At 43.8% G+C, this 22,259-nt stretch overlaps 2 protein-coding genes across 3 annotated transcripts; both read left to right on the forward strand.

The window, feature by feature from the left end:
• The first annotated feature begins 1,056 nt into the window (after window positions 1-1,056).
• gjb3 (gap junction protein beta 3) lies at window positions 1,057-5,379 on the forward strand. Of its 2 annotated transcripts, none has more exons than XM_036542701.1 (2): window positions 1,057-1,334; window positions 3,621-5,379. In XM_036542701.1, the coding sequence occupies exon 2, from the start codon at window positions 3,717-3,719 to the stop codon at window positions 4,524-4,526; it is 810 nt and encodes a 269-aa protein (XP_036398594.1). In that variant the 5' UTR covers window positions 1,057-1,334; window positions 3,621-3,716; the 3' UTR covers window positions 4,527-5,379. The 2 variants fall into 2 exon arrangements, with proteins under 2 accessions (XP_036398594.1, XP_036398595.1); XM_036542702.1 differs by having other exon boundaries at window positions 3,641-5,379.
• Window positions 5,380-12,591: 7,212 nt separating this feature from the next.
• Window positions 12,592-22,251, forward strand: LOC118786505 (keratinocyte-associated protein 3-like). Its single transcript, XM_036541583.1, has 6 exons — window positions 12,592-12,707; window positions 15,848-16,044; window positions 16,596-16,655; window positions 19,231-19,422; window positions 19,569-19,709; window positions 20,445-22,251. Exons 1-6 carry the CDS (start codon window positions 12,695-12,697, stop codon window positions 20,577-20,579), a joined length of 738 nt encoding a protein of 245 aa, XP_036397476.1. The 5' UTR covers window positions 12,592-12,694; the 3' UTR covers window positions 20,580-22,251.
• The last annotated feature ends 8 nt before the right edge of the window (window positions 22,252-22,259 follow it).

Genomic DNA, 22,259 nt, shown 5'->3' on the forward strand with positions numbered 1-22,259 from the left:
GTTTTGAGTCGTTCCTCTAACTGTGAACGTAATGTGTGTCCTTCCTTGCTTTTCTCGTAGGGCTGTGAATCGGAGTGAGAGTAAAGTGTGAAGGCGTGTGCAACATGTGCACTTTCAAATGTGAGCGTGAAGAATTAAGCAAGGACATGAGATGCAAAAATTTTTGCATAGTGAAGAAAAAAATAAAAGATTTCATAAGGGTTAACTTCCAACTACTCTAGTTTATGGTTTACTCATGGTTAAATATTGCAACGTTCCTACCTTTTCCAACTAAGCAAAATTTCACAATTAACCTCCAAGAAACACGTAAACAACACCTCCAAGAAACACATAAAAGCAATGTACAATATGTATAACAGCAACTTCAGTTTTTGGTAACCTGATCCCCTGCAGTTGTGAAAAGAGCTTTAGGTGTATCAGGAAATCAACACTGTTGTCGGTCAAAATGCTCTCCCCACCTACACAAGGGAAAGAGTTCCACCTCAAAGCCCTTCTAATCCTCTTGAAAATCTCCACCAATCAGCACAAACGCTCCTATATTCACCTCAGGGTGCGGCAGGCTCAACGTCAACGTCTCCAACAATAAGCACACAGATTGGGCAGGAACAAACAGGAAATGGGTATACCTGGATATCATGAAGGAATGAAGGGTGGGGGGAAACACAGCGGTGTACAGCAGCAAGTACATCCAAACACAGATGAAAACATACATTAGGATCTCACAAGGTATTGTTCATCTTGTACAGAGGTACCCATAAATTACAGACTCTTCCGTAGAAATCTCTCAGCACAATTTGTCTATAATAATTTCTCGCCAAGCAGCTCCAGATGTGCTGGCTACCTTTTGAGGTTTGCAGTTTTCAAAGGAAGGTAAATAAGGCCTAAAATATTACTTAGTTACGAGAGGGCTGTGTTCACGGATAATTCACCCGAAGTGTGTACTCATCATTGCCATGGCAACATGGTACATAAACGACTGCTTCTCAGAACATAGTTGTGTATGTGTATGTCTTTTTGTTTGCCAGAGATGTGGAGGGGGTGAGACGTCAAGGGGGTGAGACGTCGAGGGCGCCCCAGACCGGAACAATCAGAGAATAACCTTTTTTCCGTTCGCGAACTCCCCGCTCCTCTCTCGTTTAGTTGGTGTTGAAACCACACCCCTGAACAAAAGGCAAGAACATTTTTCTTAATCTGAGACATAAGCGTCGGCGATGCTGCCTGCTGAATGTTGAGATAGGCTAGTTGGCAATCCACGGGGCAACAGAAACACTCGAGTACATAAGGCTGAAATTTTAGGAAAAAGAAATGGAATAAAAGAAAGTGGACAAGTAAAAGTAAGTGTTTGCTGACGTTTTCGCCTTTTATCCACTAGTTCATCTTTTTTTTCTAGTTTTGTGCGATTGGACATCCAAAGTACTTAGCTGCCCGTATTCGTTGTTTAGACGCAAATCTTGGTTATTTTAATTAGGATTGTTACTGCTTTGCAGACGCCACTTTGACCAGATGTATTGGTGTTTAAAACAAAACGTTTGATTGAACTAATTCATCTTTATAAAAATAAATATATTATATGGAATTGTGAATTTATCGGGTAGCTGCCTACTTAATCTATGTTGTTTCTCTAATTAAACAATTTCAGCAGGAAACAACCCATAGTGGGCTCGATTCCTCTGGTATTTTTACATAAAAACTGATATTCAGTAAGTTTTATATGATGCAGAAAATACAGTCGTATTGTTCTTGTTGCGCATGTGGGTCCTTTCCGCCTTCCCCGTGTTCACCAGAAGTGCTTGGTGACTTCAAGGGCCGTTATGTCCGTTGGTGCGAATTACGAGAAATAACAAAACCCAGTCATGTCCTTTGTCAAAAAGAGGGCAATTTCAAAAAAGGAGTAAAACCGAATTTGCATATTTTCTTTAATAGGACTTAGTTTAAGACGCGTAGGAGAAAACCACCGTCAACTGAAGTAGCCCTCCAGAAAAAAGACACCACAAATACTCTAAAGCAGAGTTTTCGCATTTTCCAGGACACTATCCATAAGTATTTTGGTGGAGTCCTGCAGAACAGGGACCTCAGTTATTTCAGTTATATATTTCTTTATAAGACAGTTACGATTACGTGTAGCAACCGCCGTAGTGGAGCGAGGTATGGTGTGAGTAAATGTAACTGCAAAATGGCTTTATGGTGTTTACGCAAGACATACAGGTACTCTCACAAGGGGAAAAAATCACACCTGTACTTGTCCAAACTGATTTACTCGTCATTGTCATCTATTACATTTTAAATGGGACACCTACACGAACAGGTGTAAACGGATTATTCAGTATTAATGCACAGCTATGGAGATCAGGGGGTGTTCGCATAATCATTCGCATGCATACGTGAAATAAAGCACGGCACCCTAACGTCACAATGGGACACGACGTTTTCTGGTTCCCAGTAAATTCGGTTATTAGGTGTGAAATTAAACTGGGGAAGATAACACCTGTTGTCACTCTGACTTGAGACCAGGCCATACCCACATTTTACGCATTTAACAGTCTGTTGAGTGGGGTCAAACAATAGATTCATTCAGACAACTAAGACCGTAGATCGGACATTTTGTCCGTTCAGATTCAGAGTGAATGAATAATAATAAAAGAATCATAATAAGGTACTGTATAGAAATATGATATAGATATGGTACAAAAAAATCACAGCGTACTTCCGATCAATTGAACGGCAGAAAACCTGGAACGCGCAACCTGAAAACGAAAGTGCTTAGCATGTGTTTGTGTGGTTTTTCTACAATGTTAATCTGGTTTGATACCTGATAACGCGCGCAATTGACCCTGACCTAATGGCATGTGTCACTTCCCAGTTAATTGGTAAACGCCCTAGTACTGGTAATTAGCAGAAACGGTGCTGCCAAGCCAACGGTGAACGACTATTGCATTTAAATATCAGATGGGGCAGTTTCACTTGGATTGTTCCGAAAAAAGAAAAAAAATGGTGACCTTGTTGGGGAAACGTCAGTTGTGTTGCATACCAGGATCAACCAAACAAGTGAAAAAATAACAATGATAATGCAAACGCACTTTGACTGTAACATGTAGCTCCAGTTCTGCAGACCAGCTGGACTGTAACATTTTCGAATCTTATGCTTGATGACGACAGCATAAAGTCTTATTGCAGGTATTTTCTGTCTTTTATATATGCAACCAAGACCCATGTTTTCCATTTGATTTGAAGACCACGCTTTCAGGGCAGATACCCTTGTGGAATTATTGATACGTTCACTGCATTCATGCAGAGCGTTGCAGGTGGGATTGGACATATTGCAAGGGATGAGGGTGGGAAAAGAAGCACTGTGTGACAGACATTGTTGTTGGCTTCTGAAACACCTGTTATTGCCAAGAATGCATAAGGGTGAATTACTGAGAAGGTGCTTTTGAAGTTAAAACAATCATAGAGTTCTCCCAAACACTAAAACCTAAACACTGAACATCCTAGATGATATGAAAGATGTATTATTATTCTTAGTATAGAATGGTTTTGACCTTCAAGAGCACTTGTAATTCAGAGCCATACTTTAGTTCTCCTGCTTTGACACATTTTTTTTTTTTTTTTGTCATCTTAAGACTTTCCATCTGACATTTAGGTAGAGCCAAAGGAAGCCATCGAAAGAGCAACAGGAAAGAAGAACCTTCAGAGGAGGTGTACATCAAGCCGCCGCCATGGACTGGAAGACATTCCAAGCCCTGCTCAGCGGGGTGAATAAGTACTCCACGGCATTCGGGCGAATCTGGCTGTCGGTGGTGTTTGTGTTCCGTGTGATGGTGTACGTGGTGGCTGCAGAGCGCGTGTGGGGCGACGAGCAGAAGGACTTTGACTGCAACACGAAGCAGCCGGGCTGCCCCAACGTCTGCTACGACCACTTCTTCCCCATCTCCCACATCCGCCTGTGGGCGCTGCAGCTCATCTTCGTCACCTGCCCCTCGCTCCTGGTGGTGATGCACGTGGCCTACAGGGACGACCGCGAGCGCAAGTACCGGGCCAAGTACGGCGACGACGCCAAGCTCTACAAGGACACGGGCAAGAAGCACGGCGGCCTGTGGTGGACGTACTTGCTGAGCCTCTTCTTCAAGACGGCCATCGAGATCGTCTTCCTCTATGTGCTGCACCGTATCTACGACAGCTTCTACCTGCCCCGGCTGGTCAAGTGCGAAATCTCCCCCTGCCCCAACCAGGTGGACTGCTACATCGGGCGCCCCACCGAGAAGAAGGTCTTCACCTACTTCATGGTGGGAGCCTCGGCCTTCTGCATCGTGCTCAACATCTGCGAGATCATCTACCTGATCGCCAAGCGCATCATGGGCGTGGCCCACAAGATTAAGAGCCGGGATCGTAGCGTGGCCATCCAGCACAGGTGCAAGGACCAGGACTGCTCAAACTGCAACCTTCCCATGACCCGCCTGGACATCAAGCCCCCCTTCCAGGCCGAGGAAATGCGGGCATCAGCCCCCAACCTCTCCACTGCTGCCTGAGATCCCCTGGGTCTCCCCAAAAACTTGAAAACCTCAAAAATCTGCTGCCTCTTTTTTATACATTATTTTTTAAAGATATATATTTTTAAATGTGTAAATATACAATTTTATTGCAGTGTTTTTCATTGCTCATGTCTTGATTCTCTGCTGGGAATTTCAGTGCTTTCTTCTGAAATACAGTGTGTCACATCTAGATCCTTGGGAAAGGATGAGCATCATGCCCAGTTCAGCTCTCAGTGCCTGATGGGGGTGTCCTCAATAAGAAGCATGAGTGTGGATGCATTTCAGAGGCTCATGTTTTGTATTTAACTACACCCCAAATCAAATTTTCATCTCTTAATTCAATGACTGTTTTTACAGCAATTGTCGCTCTTCCTGCAGATATGAATATTTAAGCAAGTGTTAATGCTGAGCCTATGGATTTGAACAATATTGTATTTTTTGTACTTTACATTGTACTGTTTTCACCATTAGTACAGTTGACAGGCTTTGATATGTGCTGATTAGGAGATTGTCCTAAATGAGTTTTTAATGGATCTAGGAAGTGGGGATATCTCAGAGTGCAATTTACTTGATGCTTATCGGACATGAAATTAGAATGTTTAGTCTGTTCGTGTTGTATTTCTGCCAGAATTTGTATTTGTTGTGCCTGTACCATATTTGTGGCTCATTTCTTTGATTTGACATACAAGTTGCGCTGGCCCATGTCTGAGTGCTGATTCAATGTCTTCCTTCCTGCCAGATGTAGGCTCTCACAGTGAAAGTGGAAGATACTAGACAACATGTGTGCAAATACAAGCCAAACATTTGCTCTTTAAAACTTGGAAAATGGATGTGCTGCAGCAGAAGCAGGAAAAACACATACGAAATTGCCGAAGTAATAAAGGAAGGGACATTTCCTGCTGCCCTTCAAGATTTGTGCCAGGAATGTTCATGCAGCAGATACTGCCTGGATGAAATAGAAAAAAATCTCCACACCTTCACGAACAAACATGTTTTTTAAGCACCTTGGAATATGAAAATATGCCAATTTGTACAATTTTGATAAATAAATGACCTCATGAAGTCAACCTTGCTTTGTTCAAATGTGTGTGAGCTTTATCAGACCTTTAGAAATGGTTTAATTCATTTCACAGGGCACTGAGAGAACATGCTGGAATGCAAATGAAAGCTTCCAGTCACCGAAAAGGTAAGACCATAATTACAGAACACACAGTCACACATGCCGGAACATATAGAGAGAATGAGAACGGGTCAACACCATTTATGGATCTAGGGCTGTAAACATGTCTATTTCACATTATATGTCTGGAAAAAAAATTATCCTGATAGGCCAGTATATTATATTCTATGCTGATCAAATTTGCTGAGCAATTATTTCACCACCATGATTGTTAGATGAGTATGATGATACCGGTTAATTTGACATCCAGTTATCAAAACTGGACACATTCCATGAGAATCTTAGTTAACAGGTATACTGGTGAGACATCTTCAGTAGTGCACAGCTTCAGACAACATTTTCAGAGAGCTAACAAATGACTATGCATGCAAATATTAAGTAGTGCTGTTGTGTTCCAACTTAATTCCTATTCAGAATTCAAATTAACAGACAGGTTTCACCATTCTATGGCAAGATAAATACAGTTCAGTGTTTTTAGATGGCGGACCAAACGATCATTTGGTGTAAATTCTCTTTGAGGAAGGTAACATGATCAAAGATAAACATCCAGCTCTAACAAGTTTCAAGCAATTTATAAAATGGGTTTTCCATCTTTGTGCCTAGTTAATTGTTTGATTGAGCCCTTAACTGAACCAGACCTGACAATACTGACAAAGGCCAAGACTGGCCATTAGGAGTTGGTTACAAATATTGACCGTTTGCCCTGGTTTTGTATCCTTCTGTTTAAACAAAGCCATTTATTCATTTTTGAGATCCTTAAGTTGGTAAGACAAGTGTTCAGCTAAGATTAAATTCTTTAGATCCTACAAATTGTACAGATAAGACAAATAATCCACTCCAAATCCAGTAGTTTGAAGGCTGCTTTCATACCAAATCAACTGAGAGAACAAGGTATTGTTTCTGATACTACTAAAAAGGCAATTTACTGTTATACCAAATAAATGAAATGTCTTGCGGTATTTTTTTTTTCCCCACACATACAAATCCAAGGATTCATGGTCTCAAACTGAACATGATATTCTGGCTCTTATGTACAATGAAAAAACAGCATTGATAAGTGATATTAAATGTTATTTGAATAATCAACATTTGATAGTCACGTAGTAACATGGAAGTGGTGTGAAGACAAGCTGGAGAGGGGCGTTTCCAAAGGAATCTTGACTTAACGGGTCTACCGAGTCAGTCAAGTTTCTGCCCAAAAACTCAGAGGGTGTGAACAGAAATTTGTTACAAAAGACTGGGCTAAATAGTGAAGTACACAGCTGCACTGGTAGATCAGGGTATAAAGCCCTCCCTGGTGCAAAGCCCTTCAAGACCTGTGCCAGGAATGTTCATGCAGCAGACTATCAATTTGAGCTGAGTGTCAAAACAAATGTCCTATTATTACACACTAGAAAGAATATTTCCATTATGTTCCAACAAGGGAGTCATCTTTGAAAATGTAACCAAAACGTTTGCCATGAAAGTAAAGCCTGCATTTAAGCTAGTCAATAGGCCATATTCAAATTTTTGCTACTTTGCAAAAGTCCTCGTGTTTGGTTTACTCATGTCCGTGAATCATGTTGTAGTCCTTTTTTCTAAGTGAATGCCTAACTCATTCTGTGAGAACGTCAGCTTTAGAAGTTCATTTTGCTTTGGTCTTGTTCTTTGAAGGAAACTCGTGGCCCTGTGGGCCAGAGCATCAGTGATGACTCACTCCCTTAGCGGGGGGGGGGGGGGGGGGGGGGGGGGGGGGGGGGAAACCACAGGACATGTGGCTCTGTGGAGAAATCAGGGTTGTGCAGCTGCACTAAAATAAACAAACCAACCCCGGCATGTAAACTGACTAGGTGGAAATACAAAAAAAAAATAAAATAAAATGAAAGCCTGCCACCTCCTGGTTTTAAATGGTAATGATTATTAGGCCATCAAAACCAAAGCCACTCATGCTTTATGTATAAAGTCAAATTCAAACACACAATTACTACATTCTGTGAGGAAAGACCATTTAAGCTGCAAAACTATAGGCTATGGTATTTGGCTATAGCATCAGCCAAATTTAATTACAACAGAAACTAGTTTACCACCCTCTCCCCAACATGCATCATCTGCTTAGGAGCAGCATGGAATGAATGAGCAATAAAAGGATGTACCAGGACCAGACCAGTTGCATTTAAAATTTTTATTAAACTCATTAGTGCACTCATCCACTGTGACTGGAACAGGCCTATTCCACCTTGTACATTCTCCTACAGGTGAAGCAAAATTAGGATTACTGCAGGAAAGGGTTACTTGAGCATCCATAGCCTTTCAAAGTCACATTTCTGGGATCAGGGTTATGCAGCAGGCAAATTGCAGAATAGCATAACTTGGTTAATGTTTGCTTGCATGTGCAAAGCATTCAGAAAGGTCAATGGCAGTGAACCCCATATGGGTCTCCTGTCCACTGCTTGCCCTTACCTCAGCAAGTCCTGCAGTGATGACGGTTGGATGTTCTCCTCCTCAAGCAGGACCCTCCTCTTCGTCATCTGGTCCCCCTCCCCAAGCCCTGCATCCTCTTCCTCATAGTGCAGGGAAGGCTCTGCGGACAGCGTCAGCTGCAGCCGGGAACGGTGGGCCGACAGTAGAGCAGGATCCAGTCGCCCCTTTGCCTTATGCAGCAGCACTGTAGTCTTCTTCAGCACCAGGCCCTCATCCTCCAGGGTACCCCCATTCAGCTGCGCCTCACTGCGTGGATTTCGACTCTGGTCGGTTGGTTTTGGTTGCTGGCCATTTTGGAATGGGTACCATTTCCCCCCTTTTCCCCCCTTTCCAATGCCCCCTTCCTGGGTCAGCGGCAGGTATGCCCCCAGTTTCCCACCCCACTGCTTCCTTTTAGCCTCTTCAAGGACTGAGTTAAACATGTCATCCTTACTGCCCTCTGCAGGTGGCAGAGAGAACTGCTCAGGTCCCTTCATTAGTTCCTGTTTAATGGCGCGCTCCACATTCCCAACACCCTGCTGCTCTGCTCCTATTAGCACCTTCCCCTGGTCCTCAACAGCAGAGGGGCCATCTTGAGGAAACTGAAGCAGGGTCTCCTTGCTCTGCACCTGGGGTATGGCATTATACTGGGGGTGCTGGAGGGAGCTCTCCTTCCCAGAGGCACCGTTAACCGTGCCCAGCTCAGGTTCTTCATGGACCTGCCTCACGATGATCACCCCATGTCCCATCACTGGAGGAAACACCCAGGGCATCCCCTGGGACGTCGCACCAGTAGCCAGCCAGCCTTCGGGGACAGGGACGGGCATACCCCAGGTCTGTTGCAGCACCGGGGTGCCATCTAGGTAGTTTGCGGCAAAGTTAGAGCTGCCATGCTGAGCTGCATCTGGGAACACGTAGTGGCCATCGCTCTGTGCTGCAGTGGTTAAGCTGTGCTCTGGAACAGCAGGTCCCCCTGCAGACGGCCATGTCTGGGCTTGCTGCAGAAACTCCAAATGTCCGAGTGGTGCTCCTGAACCAGGAGCCTCACCCAGAGGTGTGCCAGCTTCGGTGGAGATGGCTTGATCATACAGCTCCCGGGTTGCAACCTGTGCTTCTGCAAACTCTTCATCCAGGATGACAAGAGGACCAGTGCTAACCCTTACCATGGAAACTGAAATGCAAGGTGGGGGTATTGCACATGGCAAGTTTGGCGGTCAGCACTTAGTCAATGAAATTGCATACTGACACAGCATGATGGCATTGAACTGGTCAAGGGACAGCAGTTGCCAAGTCAGTCAAGGTGTCATTTTACTGTTAACCTGCTATAATATAAGGGCTGCTGGATCATCATAATGCAATTAACACAACAGCCAAATCAGATTAAACTCAACATGCACATATCCATTTACATTAGCAGGAAAGAGACCTGTGAGGGTGGAGTCATGGCAGGTTGTCCTACAGCATTCGCAGACAGACGTGTCACCATTCAGCTCTTCCCACCTGAGAGAGACGATTTCACTGAGCAGTCTCATTTTACTCTGAGCAAAGCAAGTCCTCATGAACCCGATAACGGATGGAGCAGTTGCACAGCTCATATTGCAGCCAATAATGAGTCCCCAATCAGTTCAGGAACAAATAAAGACTTCCATCCACAGAAATGCTAAATTGGGTCACAGAAAGCCAGAGAACATGACTATGCCACCCATTATGGCCTACAGCCTCACCATCCAATCATCCACCTTGACCCTAGGCCTTTGAATAAAATCTTCCCACTTGATACATCAGTGCACACTAGAGAAACAGCTAGAGAAAAAAGGTCCTCAGGTGGAAGCTTTTAAACAGCAGCCAGACTCACTAAGATCAGCAGGTCATAGTAATTTAGTCATCATGCCTTTGACATAGATAAACCTTAACTGCAAAGTGGGAGACTTGCCATAGTCGTCTCTGGTTGTAGTTGCAGGATTTGTAGGCTGATGTTACCTTCCCCTCATGAACAGCCAGGTCACAATGCAGGTAAACCTATGGAATTTTCCAAGAGGCTTAAAAACAGCAAATGCCTTATATGAACAAGATGTATGCTTGTGTAGGTTTGCAGTTGCAAAGCAGCACAGTGCACACCTACCTCAGGTGAACTGAAACTGAAGGCATTGATGACGAAATTGACTGCATCCCTTCTTCCAGAAGGAACAAACCTGGCCTGACCCCGCTTGGATGCCACATATGCAACACATCTGGAAGAGAGGAATAGGCATTACGGGGGACACAACCACAAAACAGGAAGGTTGGATTAACTTAATTTATGCGTGTGGGCAAGAAGGGTTTTTATTGCATTTGTGGAGCAGTCAGCCAAAACTTCCACAGAAAGCAAGCACAAAAATGATTTTGGGTGACACTAATGTCTGATTTCAGACAGGTAATGTTAACACAATTGATGTATATCTATTAAAGGTGAATGGTCCAATTATTTAACATAGCAGTCAAAGCAAGGTGCAATCAGATTGTCCTCAACTTTTATCCAAAGAAAGTTGCGCGTGGTTGTGTGTGCGCACGTGTTGCAAAGGGAGCTCTGCCACACACATATGCCCCCCACAGTGTGGCCTCACCCATTCTCAACGATTGCTCTCAGCTGGGGCCTGGCCTCAGGATCAGGGGAAGAGGTGGCATGGCAGGACAGGATGTAAAGCTGCTGGTCTTCAGCCGTATCCTCAACAGTGGCCTGGAAGTGTATTGGCTGTCTCCGCTGGTACACATTGGTTTCTGAAACAGTAGTCCAAGAACCTAATATGGTACAAAAGTTACCCACTGGAAAAGGCAAGAGCACTCATCATGGAACATTGACAGATCTCAAACTCACGGTCCATGGTTTTCAGATGGAAGGCAGCTTGCATGGTAGCGGGAGGGAAGGTCATAAACGGATCCATGTAATCCTGGGATCTGCAACGCAACAATCGGTCTCGCTTAATCAAACGCTTTGGGTATTGCAGTGTAAGTGGATCTTTTTGTGTAACGGTATCGTTACTAGATCTCACCTCTCTAGGGTGCAGTTGACAGGTATCGCCATGGCACCGCCCTGCAGGTGAGCTGGGTTGTCAGCATCGAGAGCGTAATAGAGGACGTTGCTATAGACTTCATTTCCGTTGTTCATCTTAAGGGAAGCCATGCCATAATGTAAACTCAATCCATTTGTTGCAACAATTGTAATCAAATGTCCGCTATGCAGAGGTAACAGGAATCAATTGCGCTCACATGGAATGTATAACCCACCGATCGTTTGGTGCCACACTGGAAAAAGTAGTAGATGAAGAACAGCCGGTGCGACGATTCTCCGTTGCTCTTGCATCCATTTCCAAACGTCAGCGACTCCGCTTTCAAATCCGAACCGTCCCACTTCTTACTCACGCTCAGAGTCATCTGGTTACGGGCACACGACACTTCAACATCAGGGCCCTCCAGCACACCGTTCCCGTGTTCACCAGCCAGACTCCAGTCTGTAGGCGCAGTCATATTCATGTCGGACAGAGCGTCCTGCTCACCGTTCTGGACAGGGGCAAGCTCAGCGCTTTCTGGGTACATGCGCCCAGCAATCTGCATGCCACTCCCGGGCTCTGTTGTGTTCTTTGCCTGCAGTCCTGTGCTTTTGCCAACAGACGGCGTGGGCAATAGGCCATCTATGAAAAGTAAGGGGAGTAGTAGTAATAATCCCATTTTTGAGGTATAAACGGTGCCAAACTTTAATCATACACCGCCGGAGCTCTATGGAAAGACTACTGGAATGGCCCTACCAGCAAAGCATTAAAAGAAGAAGCGTTTGTGTTTGTTGCGGTAGTATTTAAAGCAAATGTGCTGCCTTAATACAATCAACCGCTACACTCTCCACGTGATTCGGTGAATCAGGTGTTCGTTCTTAACAAATCGCATGCTGTTGCAATGTTCAATTAAGGCAGATGCAGTAAATGACAAATTGGGATCTAAACCGCTCTAAACCCAGGTGTAACGGCTTAATCTGTAACCTGTAAGGTTGTCTGACTGGTTCAAGCACACAAACGATCGGTTTGCTGTTTTTGCAGTCATTTTCTGCGTTTCCAGCTTATAATTAACAAATATGTTTTTGTATTGTTAAATGTTGTATTTTTTTCTTATTATAAATGTGTATTCTGCTACAGCTAGTCACCGTTCCATGTAAACGCATGTTACATTTTAAAATGACATTTGAGACGAAGAGAAACTCCAAAACTCTTCTCCCGCCTTGACATTTCAACCGTCTTTTAATTATTGCTATGTGTTATCCCACGTGAAACCAAATGGCGTAAAACGGAACCATACATGTGCCATAGCTTCCGCATCTATCAAAACAGTGAAAAAACGTTCTGTCTTTTTAAGAAGGTAGAGGCCGTTGGGAGTGGCCTATCCGAAATGATGCACCTGTGTTTTTGTTCCCGGGGACTGAGTAGGTGTACGAGGGAAGAGACGGAAGGGCGCCATCAAATGAGAAGTTAAAATATGATGAAGAATTCATTAACAATAAGTTAAACCAAGACTTTACAGCATGGGGTACATGGGTAAGCGACCTTCCCTCATATATAAACTAGTTCACGAAAAGAGAGGACGATTGTGGACGGGGCGTGCTTCTAGTATCGAGAGGCATTAAACCAGCACGAATCGTTGTCGTCTTTCTGGGTGGGGCTGGTGTAGGTTTCAGGCGAGAAGTTACTGCGCTATTGTACAGTTTTAACTTAGCGGGGAAGTCTGAGCAGAAGTCGTTGTCTCTGTTTATGGACAGCACAGCCGCCTTTTCTTAAAACTGCATCAGTCTAACAGATCCGCAGAAATTCCTAGCATGAAAAACACTGTCGAATACGAATTTGGATAGTTTAGTAATGGAAACAACTTAGTCCTGCTGAATTTCAAGGATCGGATTGCGCTAAAGAATGCAGATGATTTTGGGTTGTAGGGTCATGGGTATTGATGTGGTTTATACTGTTCCTTACCACAAATATCAAACAAAAAAAAAAAGCAATTGGTTGGCTTTTCAATATGGAATAAGAGAGTCTTGCACGGGCATTGTAGTGTTCTCCCAAAACTCAGGTCTGCGGTATACCTTCATTAATATGACATCATTGAGACATAGGCCCTGCTCATGACACAAAACTCCTGAACAGTAAAAGGGTTCCTCTTTTCTGTCACTTATTTATATATGGCCTTGGGATACTGTCCGGAGAGATACATAATGAAGCCAGGGGGTTGGTTTTGAAGGGGATGGAGGTGTAGTTTAATGGGATTCCTGGGGTTAAGCAGCCGATGTCCTGAAGATGCATTCATAGGAATGTTTGGCTTGTGAGGGGGATGTGGTGGCACTTGGGAGGGGTGAGGACTTGTCCCCGTGTGTGGGGTGTAAACAGCCCAGGGGCAAGGCTGGGGCTGGGAGGAATGTGGGCTAAGCTTCTTAGCAATGTGGCTACCGTTACCAGCACCCCCAAAACAGCACAACCTCAACACCAGTAGTACTAATTTAACACTACCAATCCATCATATCAACAACAACTTGCACTTATGTGTACTATCCTCTTTAGCACTATTGGGAGTGGAACTGTGTGGATCTTTTTGTTGTGCCTTACTTTAAGTCTGTGTCGATGTTGTAGTGTACAGGAAGCTGTGGTGTATGTATCTGCCTTGTCTTTCCATACCTTTACAAGTGCCACTGCTCCACTTGTAACTATTTTTAAGTCTAAAACCAAAAGTCCATATGGATTTGTGATTCATGCCTGCTTTTTCTGGCGAAGAAAGAGCCACTGAACTTTGCTTCCTGTTTTCTAATCATAATAGTAATGTTTATTTCCTCAATAAAGTTGTTTTATGAGAATGTGTAGGGTCCTTTTAAACCACAGAAATGGGTATCAACATCATGTTATACACAGTGAGCTGCATCTTTCCCATCTTCCTCTGCCGTTTTTTGTCATGGTGTTATACCTGTGTCCCCTCCCCCCATGATGTCATCGCTCTGAAGTTGAAGTGCTGTAGAACCGGTTTGTCCTCTTTAGTTACACTAACCTTGCTGCCTTGCCTTTTTCCTTCTTTTTGTGTTTCCTCACTCCTAACATCTGGGATCGCATTTACAGATAATATCTGTACCTGTGATGAGCATGGCTTTGGGTGTTAGGAGTGTGGACTATGTTACTGTGGGCTGCTTCACTTAAAATGTTTAGGGCTGTTTTGTTTTAACACCATAAGAGTCTCCCTGCTCTGAGGTACTTCTGGCTTTTCATTCTGTTGTATCTTGAAGTTGCCGCCATGATTTGTCCAGTACAAGAACAAAGTCTGTTCTGTTTTAGAACCACACCTTTCATTTAAGGACTCAGGTAACTGTCTGAGAGTAGGGTTTGTTCCACCATTCTTGTAATATCCTTCCTTTGTGCATTCTGTTGGCTGAGCTCCTCTTTTCCTGTAGCTGTTGCAGGTTGATCTGTACAGTTAGTGTATTAAGTGGTAATTTAATGATGTGGCTATGCTCCGAACAAGGAATAAGACTACTTAATCCAATAGGTAGTTGTCTCCTTTTCCCCTGTTCTTTTCAGTATATGTGCTCCCGGGAGCACATTATTTTGGTGAATCAACAGGGAGTAGCACCTGTTTCCTGGGAGTTAGAGATGTGGCCATACCCCCTCCCCCTTCCCCCAGCTGCTCTATTGAATTGCTGTCATTGAATGTCGTCTCTGACTGTTAAATATTTGAATTTCACCTCCAGCTGCCTCTGCATTAGAAGTTGTGTAACGCTAAGTAGTATGACTGAGGAGAATGATTTCAAAGGCCAGCGTACAGCTGATGTGCACTGAGTGAAGTAACTTTTGGGTTGAGGACTGTTTTTAAATAATCATGCTTGCGAAGGCTCCCTGATGCAGCCACACACACACACACACACAGAGTACATTTTTACATTGTGACACACTTTATGCATTTCACTACACCCACACAACATTGTCACGATGACAAGAAAACTGCTTGGTTTCACTGGTTTAGTCAATGTTGTATTAAATGCGTAATGAATGAGTGTAAGTTATGAATGTAATGTGCAAACTAACAAGAATGCTTGCGTAATTGTCTGCATAGGTCTAACATAGCCTAGATCAGGAGTAACTAGACCTAGCTCTGATGTGGCATTGAGTGTGGATAAGGGCCTTTAAGGTGTAAAAGGTGCTGTTTGTGTGTTTCATTAGCACTGCAAGTCAAATGAATAAAATGCTTCAGTTAGAGTGTTTAGCAGAGTCTGTCCAAAATGAGCAGGAATCCCTTATGTGTTCTAATCATGAGCTCAGTGCAGTGTTACTCAGTGTTTTTTTACACTTATACACTTGATGTTTCTGTAGGATACCTGCTAAACATAGGCCGCATTTAACATACTGTTAAGTCCTCATTTCTGACTGCTTATGCATGTTCCTCCAAGTGCTGTTGCTGCATGGAGAGTGCACCCACTTTTTGCATAGTGAGAAACACACCCCCACATCCCACAATCGCCGCTGTGTCCCATCATCTCTCTGGGTTACTTTCTAGAGTTGACAACAGATCATAGATCAGACTGCTTACCGCCAATCCTTACTGCGACCAGTTCGTATTAAATATTAATTCTGATCCAGGATCAGGCGCTAAGGGCAGAAGGTGTCTACACCCGTGTCATCTCTCTGTGCTCCCTCACTCCTCGCTCCAGGTGTGTGCTGTGCCAGCCTGAAGGATGACAAGGGTCTGATGAAGATGGGCCTGGGGCAGGTGCTGGTGGGGCATGTCAACTTCCTGCTGGGGGCGCTGGTGCACGGCGCTGTTCTGCGCCATATCAACCTCCACAAGGAGGCCCGTGCCATGGAGTACGCAATCGCCAACGTCATTGCACTGGTCGCCGGGCTCATGGTAAGGACCTGTCCCACGCCAGCACTGCTCACCATGCAAGGGACTATCATAGAGCCGTTTTATCCCAAATTCAGGAAACAGAAAAAACACCTCCCATCTGTGCCAGGGTGCTGGGGGAAGACTAGGCCAGTGTTTGCTCTGTTTCACGCAGACCTTTAACTACTGGATAAAGTGATTGAGTCAGTAATTAGGCTCAATTTCGTCTCAATAAGCATGGTCTGTGAGCTTGGTGATTTGGACCATGAGGTGTCCCTCTTTGACCACTAATGTCTTCAGACCAGTCTACCAGTCAGACCAGTAGATATAGCACATGGAGTGCAAATGCCAAGCATCCTGTGCATTTAATGACTGTTTTAATGTTTTCCCATTTGACAAACCTGTTTCTCTACCTGTATTTTTCCCGTTGCTCTGACGAAATTAGTCTCTCGAGCCGTCAGAATGTTAACTCTGAGCTGAGAGCTGGGAGTTTTGACAGGCATTCAAAAAGCCCTTTGTTCTATGACCCCTCGACCCTACTGACCTTTGACCTTGTTTGTGCATTCTATTGGCAGGCAGTCATCACAGGCATCATAGCCATCGTCCTCTCCAAAAACAAGAAGAATACAATTCTGGTATGATATTCTCTGCCCTTCAGCAGGCCTCTCTTCCCCCCATTTATCTGTGTCTGTCTGCTGTCTTCTCACCCATAGTTTTATTATGTATATTGGTAATATTTTGTGTGTCGATGACTTGTGGTTTCTTAGACTGGGAAACATTGAATTCAGTATGCATGGAAATTCCTAGTTTTATACAGTGTTGGATCCCCACTTCTATACCTGTCTGTCTCCCTCTGTATGCCTATCTCTCTCACAAATACCTTCTCATATTTTATTATTACCACCTATTCATATTTTTATATTGTCTTGCATCAGTTTTCATATCGTGAGACTTTTTCCTCATCATTTCTTGTTCTGTCCTGTTCAGCTGTTCCACAGAATATTTGTATTCGAAAACAAACTGATTAGACACGTTAAATGAAAATAAAAGTAATATGCAAAGAATTTTTCGGTAGTTCATGTCGAATAGACCCATGAACAGTCTCAGGTAAGGGGAGGAAACAGAGATGAACAGACTTGAGACCAGGGGAAAAGGTCCTGGAAGGCCTTAAATGAGGCTTGTATAATAATAAGGGGAAAAAAGAGGAAAAGCCAGCTTTATTTTACGTTGGGATGGTTTTACTCTCTGTCCAAACTTGCCTTCAGCTATGTGTCAGAACATGCTCGCGCTCACCCCCCTTTCACTGTGGGTGAACAAACAACAGCACTCACAGTTCCGTACACACCCTCACACACATGCTTGGAAAAAAAAAACATGCACACACATCTTCCAAAACACACACACACACACACACTGTTTTGCTCTCATGGACACACTCTCACTCTCATGCACACAAATGCACAGAGTGTAGCCTGCAGTCACAGTTAGACCACTTTTTACTACTGTTGATTTCAACATCTACTGTCCCTTTTTGGTCAGTCTTTTTCATTCATAACTCTTATGTGTAAGCAGTAGCAGTAACACACATACACACAAACACACTCCCTCCTTCTCTCTCTCCCTCTCTCGCTCTCTCTCTCACACACACACACACACACAAAAATCTCACTGCACGCCTGTAATTTTCCGGTCTTTCATAAGACTGACATGCATTTTGACAAAGAACAGTGACATGACATTTTTCATATCCCTAGATGGATGCTGTCAAGCAGGGTGTAGTACAATTACTACAGTCGTGCAATGTACACACTCTGAAACCTGTTTACTTAGATTTTTTTCCTAGGAACATTCAGGCATAAATGTTCTTTGTTCAAGGTCACAATGGCATGGTTCTGTATAGCAGCTGGTTTTCCAACACATGGTCCCAAAGGGTCCAGGGTTTTAATGTGCTTTTAGTCCATCTCCAGCAAGCTAGCCTATTCGTTTGTGGTATCAGCACACTCATATAGCTACACTATTATCACATGGTAAAAAATGAAGAGTATTTTTCCATGACTTTCTGGCATTACAATATTTTCAAGTGTTTTGGGAATGACTTGTTTAATGTGAGTCAGAATATGACACTTATTTTGAGTAGAGTTTTGAGTCGAATGTCACTGGACTCGCATAAGCTTTGAAGGGCTTGATTATTTTCAGACTTTTGTTTCCCCAACATGTGCTTCCCACGTGTCATTGCTGTTTGTAGTCTTCACTTTCTCTGCTCTGTTTTTACTATCAAAACTGGTTTGGCCCAGAATGATGTTTACATGAGGAACTGAGAAGATTACTCTATGCAAGTCACTAAAGTAAAGTCACAGCTGCATCAAATGATTGTTACATTGTGCTCACAATATTTAGTGGCATGGCCTTGGGTCTGCAGGGCTGCTGAATCCATTCCCATCCTGGTTGTACAGAAATCAGAAAAGGCAGAATTTGCTCCAAGGCAGGGAGAATGGAAAAATAGAGTGGCAGTGGAGTGGCAATAGCAGGGGGTGATCTAGAGGTCATTCGGTTCACCTGTGAGTGGTCATAATGTTTTGGCTCATCAGTGTATATACTGTGTGTGTGTGTGTGTGTGTGTGTGTGTGTGTGTGTGTGTATATATATATATATATATATATATAATTTTAAAGCCCTGTGAAAACTGTCTGTTTCATACTCAGGGGCATGGTATCCTGACTTCATTTTCCTAAGTGTTCAGCTGTAAGCGAGAAATTATTTTTCTTTTTCTTTTGAAATTATTCTGAAGAAGAATTTTGAAATTCATTAATTGCTACTTCTCAAATTTAAGTTTAAAAGGGGTTTCAAATGAGTGGATGTGTTTGTTTATCTTTCTTTTAAGAATTTGGAAAGTTATGATTTTTTCCCCTTGTGTCCCAGTTTGCAGTGCCCAATCATGTCATTACACTTCCACTCATTGCTGTAACCGCTACTAGCAGTCCAGGAGACTGCAGACGAGCTGTGTTTCATTGAAAATGGAGGCTTTTCTCCTCACAAGTGACTTTTATGTCAGTCTCTCCTTTGCTCAAACTTCTATTTTTTCCCCCTCTTTACCTCTCTCAGTATATTACCCTGCTCTTCTCGTTTAGTCTGTGAGTTGGTACGCTGTGGTATAGTGTGTGGTGTGGCATTGCGTGTGTGTGTACACTGACCCCTATCCCTCCCCTCCAGGCGTGGCTGCTGCTTGTGGTCAGCCTGCTGGCTGGTCTCCTGGCAACTGCCGCCACTGTGGGGCTGACTGTTGCCATGGTGAAGGCAATTTTGCACAACGGCCAGAGCCTCCTAACCCACTGTGACATCCCAACGTCCATCAGCTACTACAGCATCACCACCGAGTGCTCCTTTGACCCTACTCGTATCTATGTGAGTACAAGTGTGGGGGGGTGGTAGGGGGCAGTTGTGTTTTACCCTGAAAGTCATATGCATCCATATGTCACAATAGCGCCATGACACATGGTTTGATATGGAAAGAACAAGAGTTATGATTCCCCTCTGTCCCTCCCTCCAAGGGCACCACCATCATTCTGTGGGTCCCGCTTATCCTGATGTGCGTGGTGGAGTCCGTTTTCTCTGGCCGCTGCTGTGCCGTCTGCTGCTCCTTCCTGCGCTTGAGCTGCCGAAAGAGGAGGAAGGTTACCAAGGCCCGCAGGGTAGGCCCCGCCTACCACCTGCCCTCACTTACATTTGCATTTAGTCATATATTCATTTATTCATTTGGCACGAGAGTTATCCAGAGAGACTTGCAAGAAGTGCATTCAGTGGGGTTAGGTGAACATGTTTACCACTGTGCCACTAGAAAAGCTTGTGGCAACAGGTTTTTGTCTTATGTGCTTAAAATAATTATTTGTTTGTATTAGCTTTTAGCAGTGTTAGGAAGTAGAGGGGTCAGAATTCAGAGAGCCCAGGTGTAGTCTGAATAGGTTATTTTTGAGTGTGTGCCAGAAAATGGACTGTGATCCCAACAGTTCAAAGCAAGGGTAGAGAAGGGATGTGAATGAGATGAGCTACTCAGGATGCTTCCTACAGGGGATTCCTAGATAACCAGAGTTAGTAGAGTGGAGTGTTCTGTCTTGAGTATACAGTGTGATGATAGACTGTATCCCTATACTTAGTCTTTCCTTCTGCTTGGTAGGATAGAAACGGAGATTTGAATTTTATCTGAGCCATAACAGGTAGCAAGTGTAAAGAGACGAGGAGTGGCATAACATGACAGCATCAAGGTTTCACCATGTCCACTCCTGTGTGTGTTTGTATTCATCGCAGCTTTTCAACAGAAGTGTGTGTGTGTGTGTTTGTGTGTGTGTGTGTGTGTGTGTGTGCGTGCGTGCGTGTGCGTGTACGTGTGCGTGCACACCCCTGTGGGGGGCGGGGCATTAATGTTTCAGGTGCTTGTGCGGAGACCAGAGGAAATGACATCGGGCTCTCAGGTGCAGCAACATGACCAGGAGGCGGAGCCAGCGGAACAGCATGAGCTGCTCAACAGGAACTCTCAGTCTCACAGATCCACAGACTGGGTTTGAAGATCACTAGTGCCAGGCCAGTGCAATGCATGGGCTCTTAACATGACCACATGTCTCTAACTCTGTGTGGGTAAGGCGGCCCCAACATCCCACTACAAAACATGATTCACCCCCTAGTTGAAGGCATGCGGATGTGTTATGCCAGGACATCTTCTGCCCTCTTTCAAAATCATCAGACAAAAGCACTTCTTTGTAATCATTGGTTTACACTGGAGCGCAGTGATCTTTGAACAGGCAGCATGGACTTGCTTGCCCCAGAGCCCACTGCATTGACCGCAGTACTCGATGCAACAGTCAACTCTGGTCCTTCCGAAGAGACGAGGGTGTCAGGTGTTCCTGCAGACACATGGTCAGTCAGTGGTCAGGACAACTTGGTGGAGTTTTATTTTCTGTCTGATTTACACATACAAGGAGCGTGTGCATACCTCTGTGTTCACAGACAGCAGCATTACATTTAAATCCCTTTGTCATTCCAAACTTTTTCACCCGCTTTTGGGGAGAACTATGAGCAAAATGAATTTTTTTATGTCTTCTTTAATACTGTCATTCTGCCTGGCACAACTGTAGACATATACAAACCCACAGAAAGCTGTTACAGAAGTGCTTATATAATGACATATAAAATGTGTAGGGATTTTTGTGTGCAGTATGTTACAATATTTATGTTTTCTAAATAAATACTGATCTCTGCCATTACACTGGACATTCCTTTTTTTGTTTGTTTTGCAATACAGCATGCAGAGTAAACAGCTTTTATCTTGCAGTGTATGTACATTGATGAATTCGCTCATAACGCCAAGATTCTACGCACTAAGGGTTCTATGACAATGGGTAGGTGCGGGATACTTTACAGAATCCTTCAACAGAAACACAAGGTAGACTAAACTCTAGACTTGAGGGCTAGCAGGAAATTAAATGCGATTGAAATAGCTGGCACTTCACCATGACGAAAAGTAACGCACAAGTCTTGCTGCAAAAGTTTCATGCCCAATATTTACTTTGGCTTTTACTCTTTTATGGAATGTACACAAATATTATTTTTAAAGGCCATTTTAGATTTTTTTTCCATTTGTGGTAAATAAGTCCAGATTACCAACACACATTGTGTAGGTGTATGTTCTCAATATGAAATCCTCACAACCAGTTAACCCTAGGCCTCATAACTCCAAACATCGTGTGGTTCAAACTGATTCAGGATCATTGTTTGGGAGCTGAAAATATCTACAGCTGGATGAGGCTTGCTTACTACACTGGCCGAGAAGTGCTTATATTTGCTTTCTATATCCAACACTCAAAAATGTCCTGCCCTCAGAGCCAGATGGACTGTATGATGGTAATGGCCAAATGCATTCGGTGGCACTGGATTATTCTCAACATGAGGGGGTCATAAATTTGAGATCAAGCTCAGTTTTACTCTTCATTTAGGCAGTGTTCCAGACTCCAGGCTGTAAAGGAGTTTCTCTCGTGCATTGTCGCATGACTCCCTGGTGGTTTCATCCTGTGTCAGGCCACATGATCCATTGCACATGTTCCATATTGACCAATCAGATGCCAGTTTGCCTCGTGGGCTAAACGAAGCTTGAGTTATGGGCAGCAATTCAGAGCAGACTCTGCTCATCCCTGCTAATATGTACAGTGTATGGTTCCATCTAGTCATACATGTAATCAGTCCAGATGGTG

The sequence above is a fragment of the Megalops cyprinoides genome, chromosome 12 (genome assembly GCF_013368585.1).
Source record: "Megalops cyprinoides isolate fMegCyp1 chromosome 12, fMegCyp1.pri, whole genome shotgun sequence".
NCBI lineage: Eukaryota > Metazoa > Chordata > Actinopteri > Elopiformes > Megalopidae > Megalops > Megalops cyprinoides.

Excerpts from the sequence above, each read along its gene's own strand:
- gjb3 (XM_036542701.1), top strand. The coding sequence starts at position 3,717 with ATGGACTGGAAGACATTCCAAGCCCTGCTCAGCGGGGTGAATAAGTAC.
- LOC118786505 (XM_036541583.1), top strand. Across the intron at positions 19,423-19,568 it reads TTGACCCTACTCGTATCTAT|GGCACCACCATCATTCTGTG; the intron begins GTGAGTACAAGT and ends CCTCCCTCCAAG. Across the intron at positions 19,710-20,444 it reads AGGTTACCAAGGCCCGCAGG|GTGCTTGTGCGGAGACCAGA; the intron begins GTAGGCCCCGCC and ends TTAATGTTTCAG.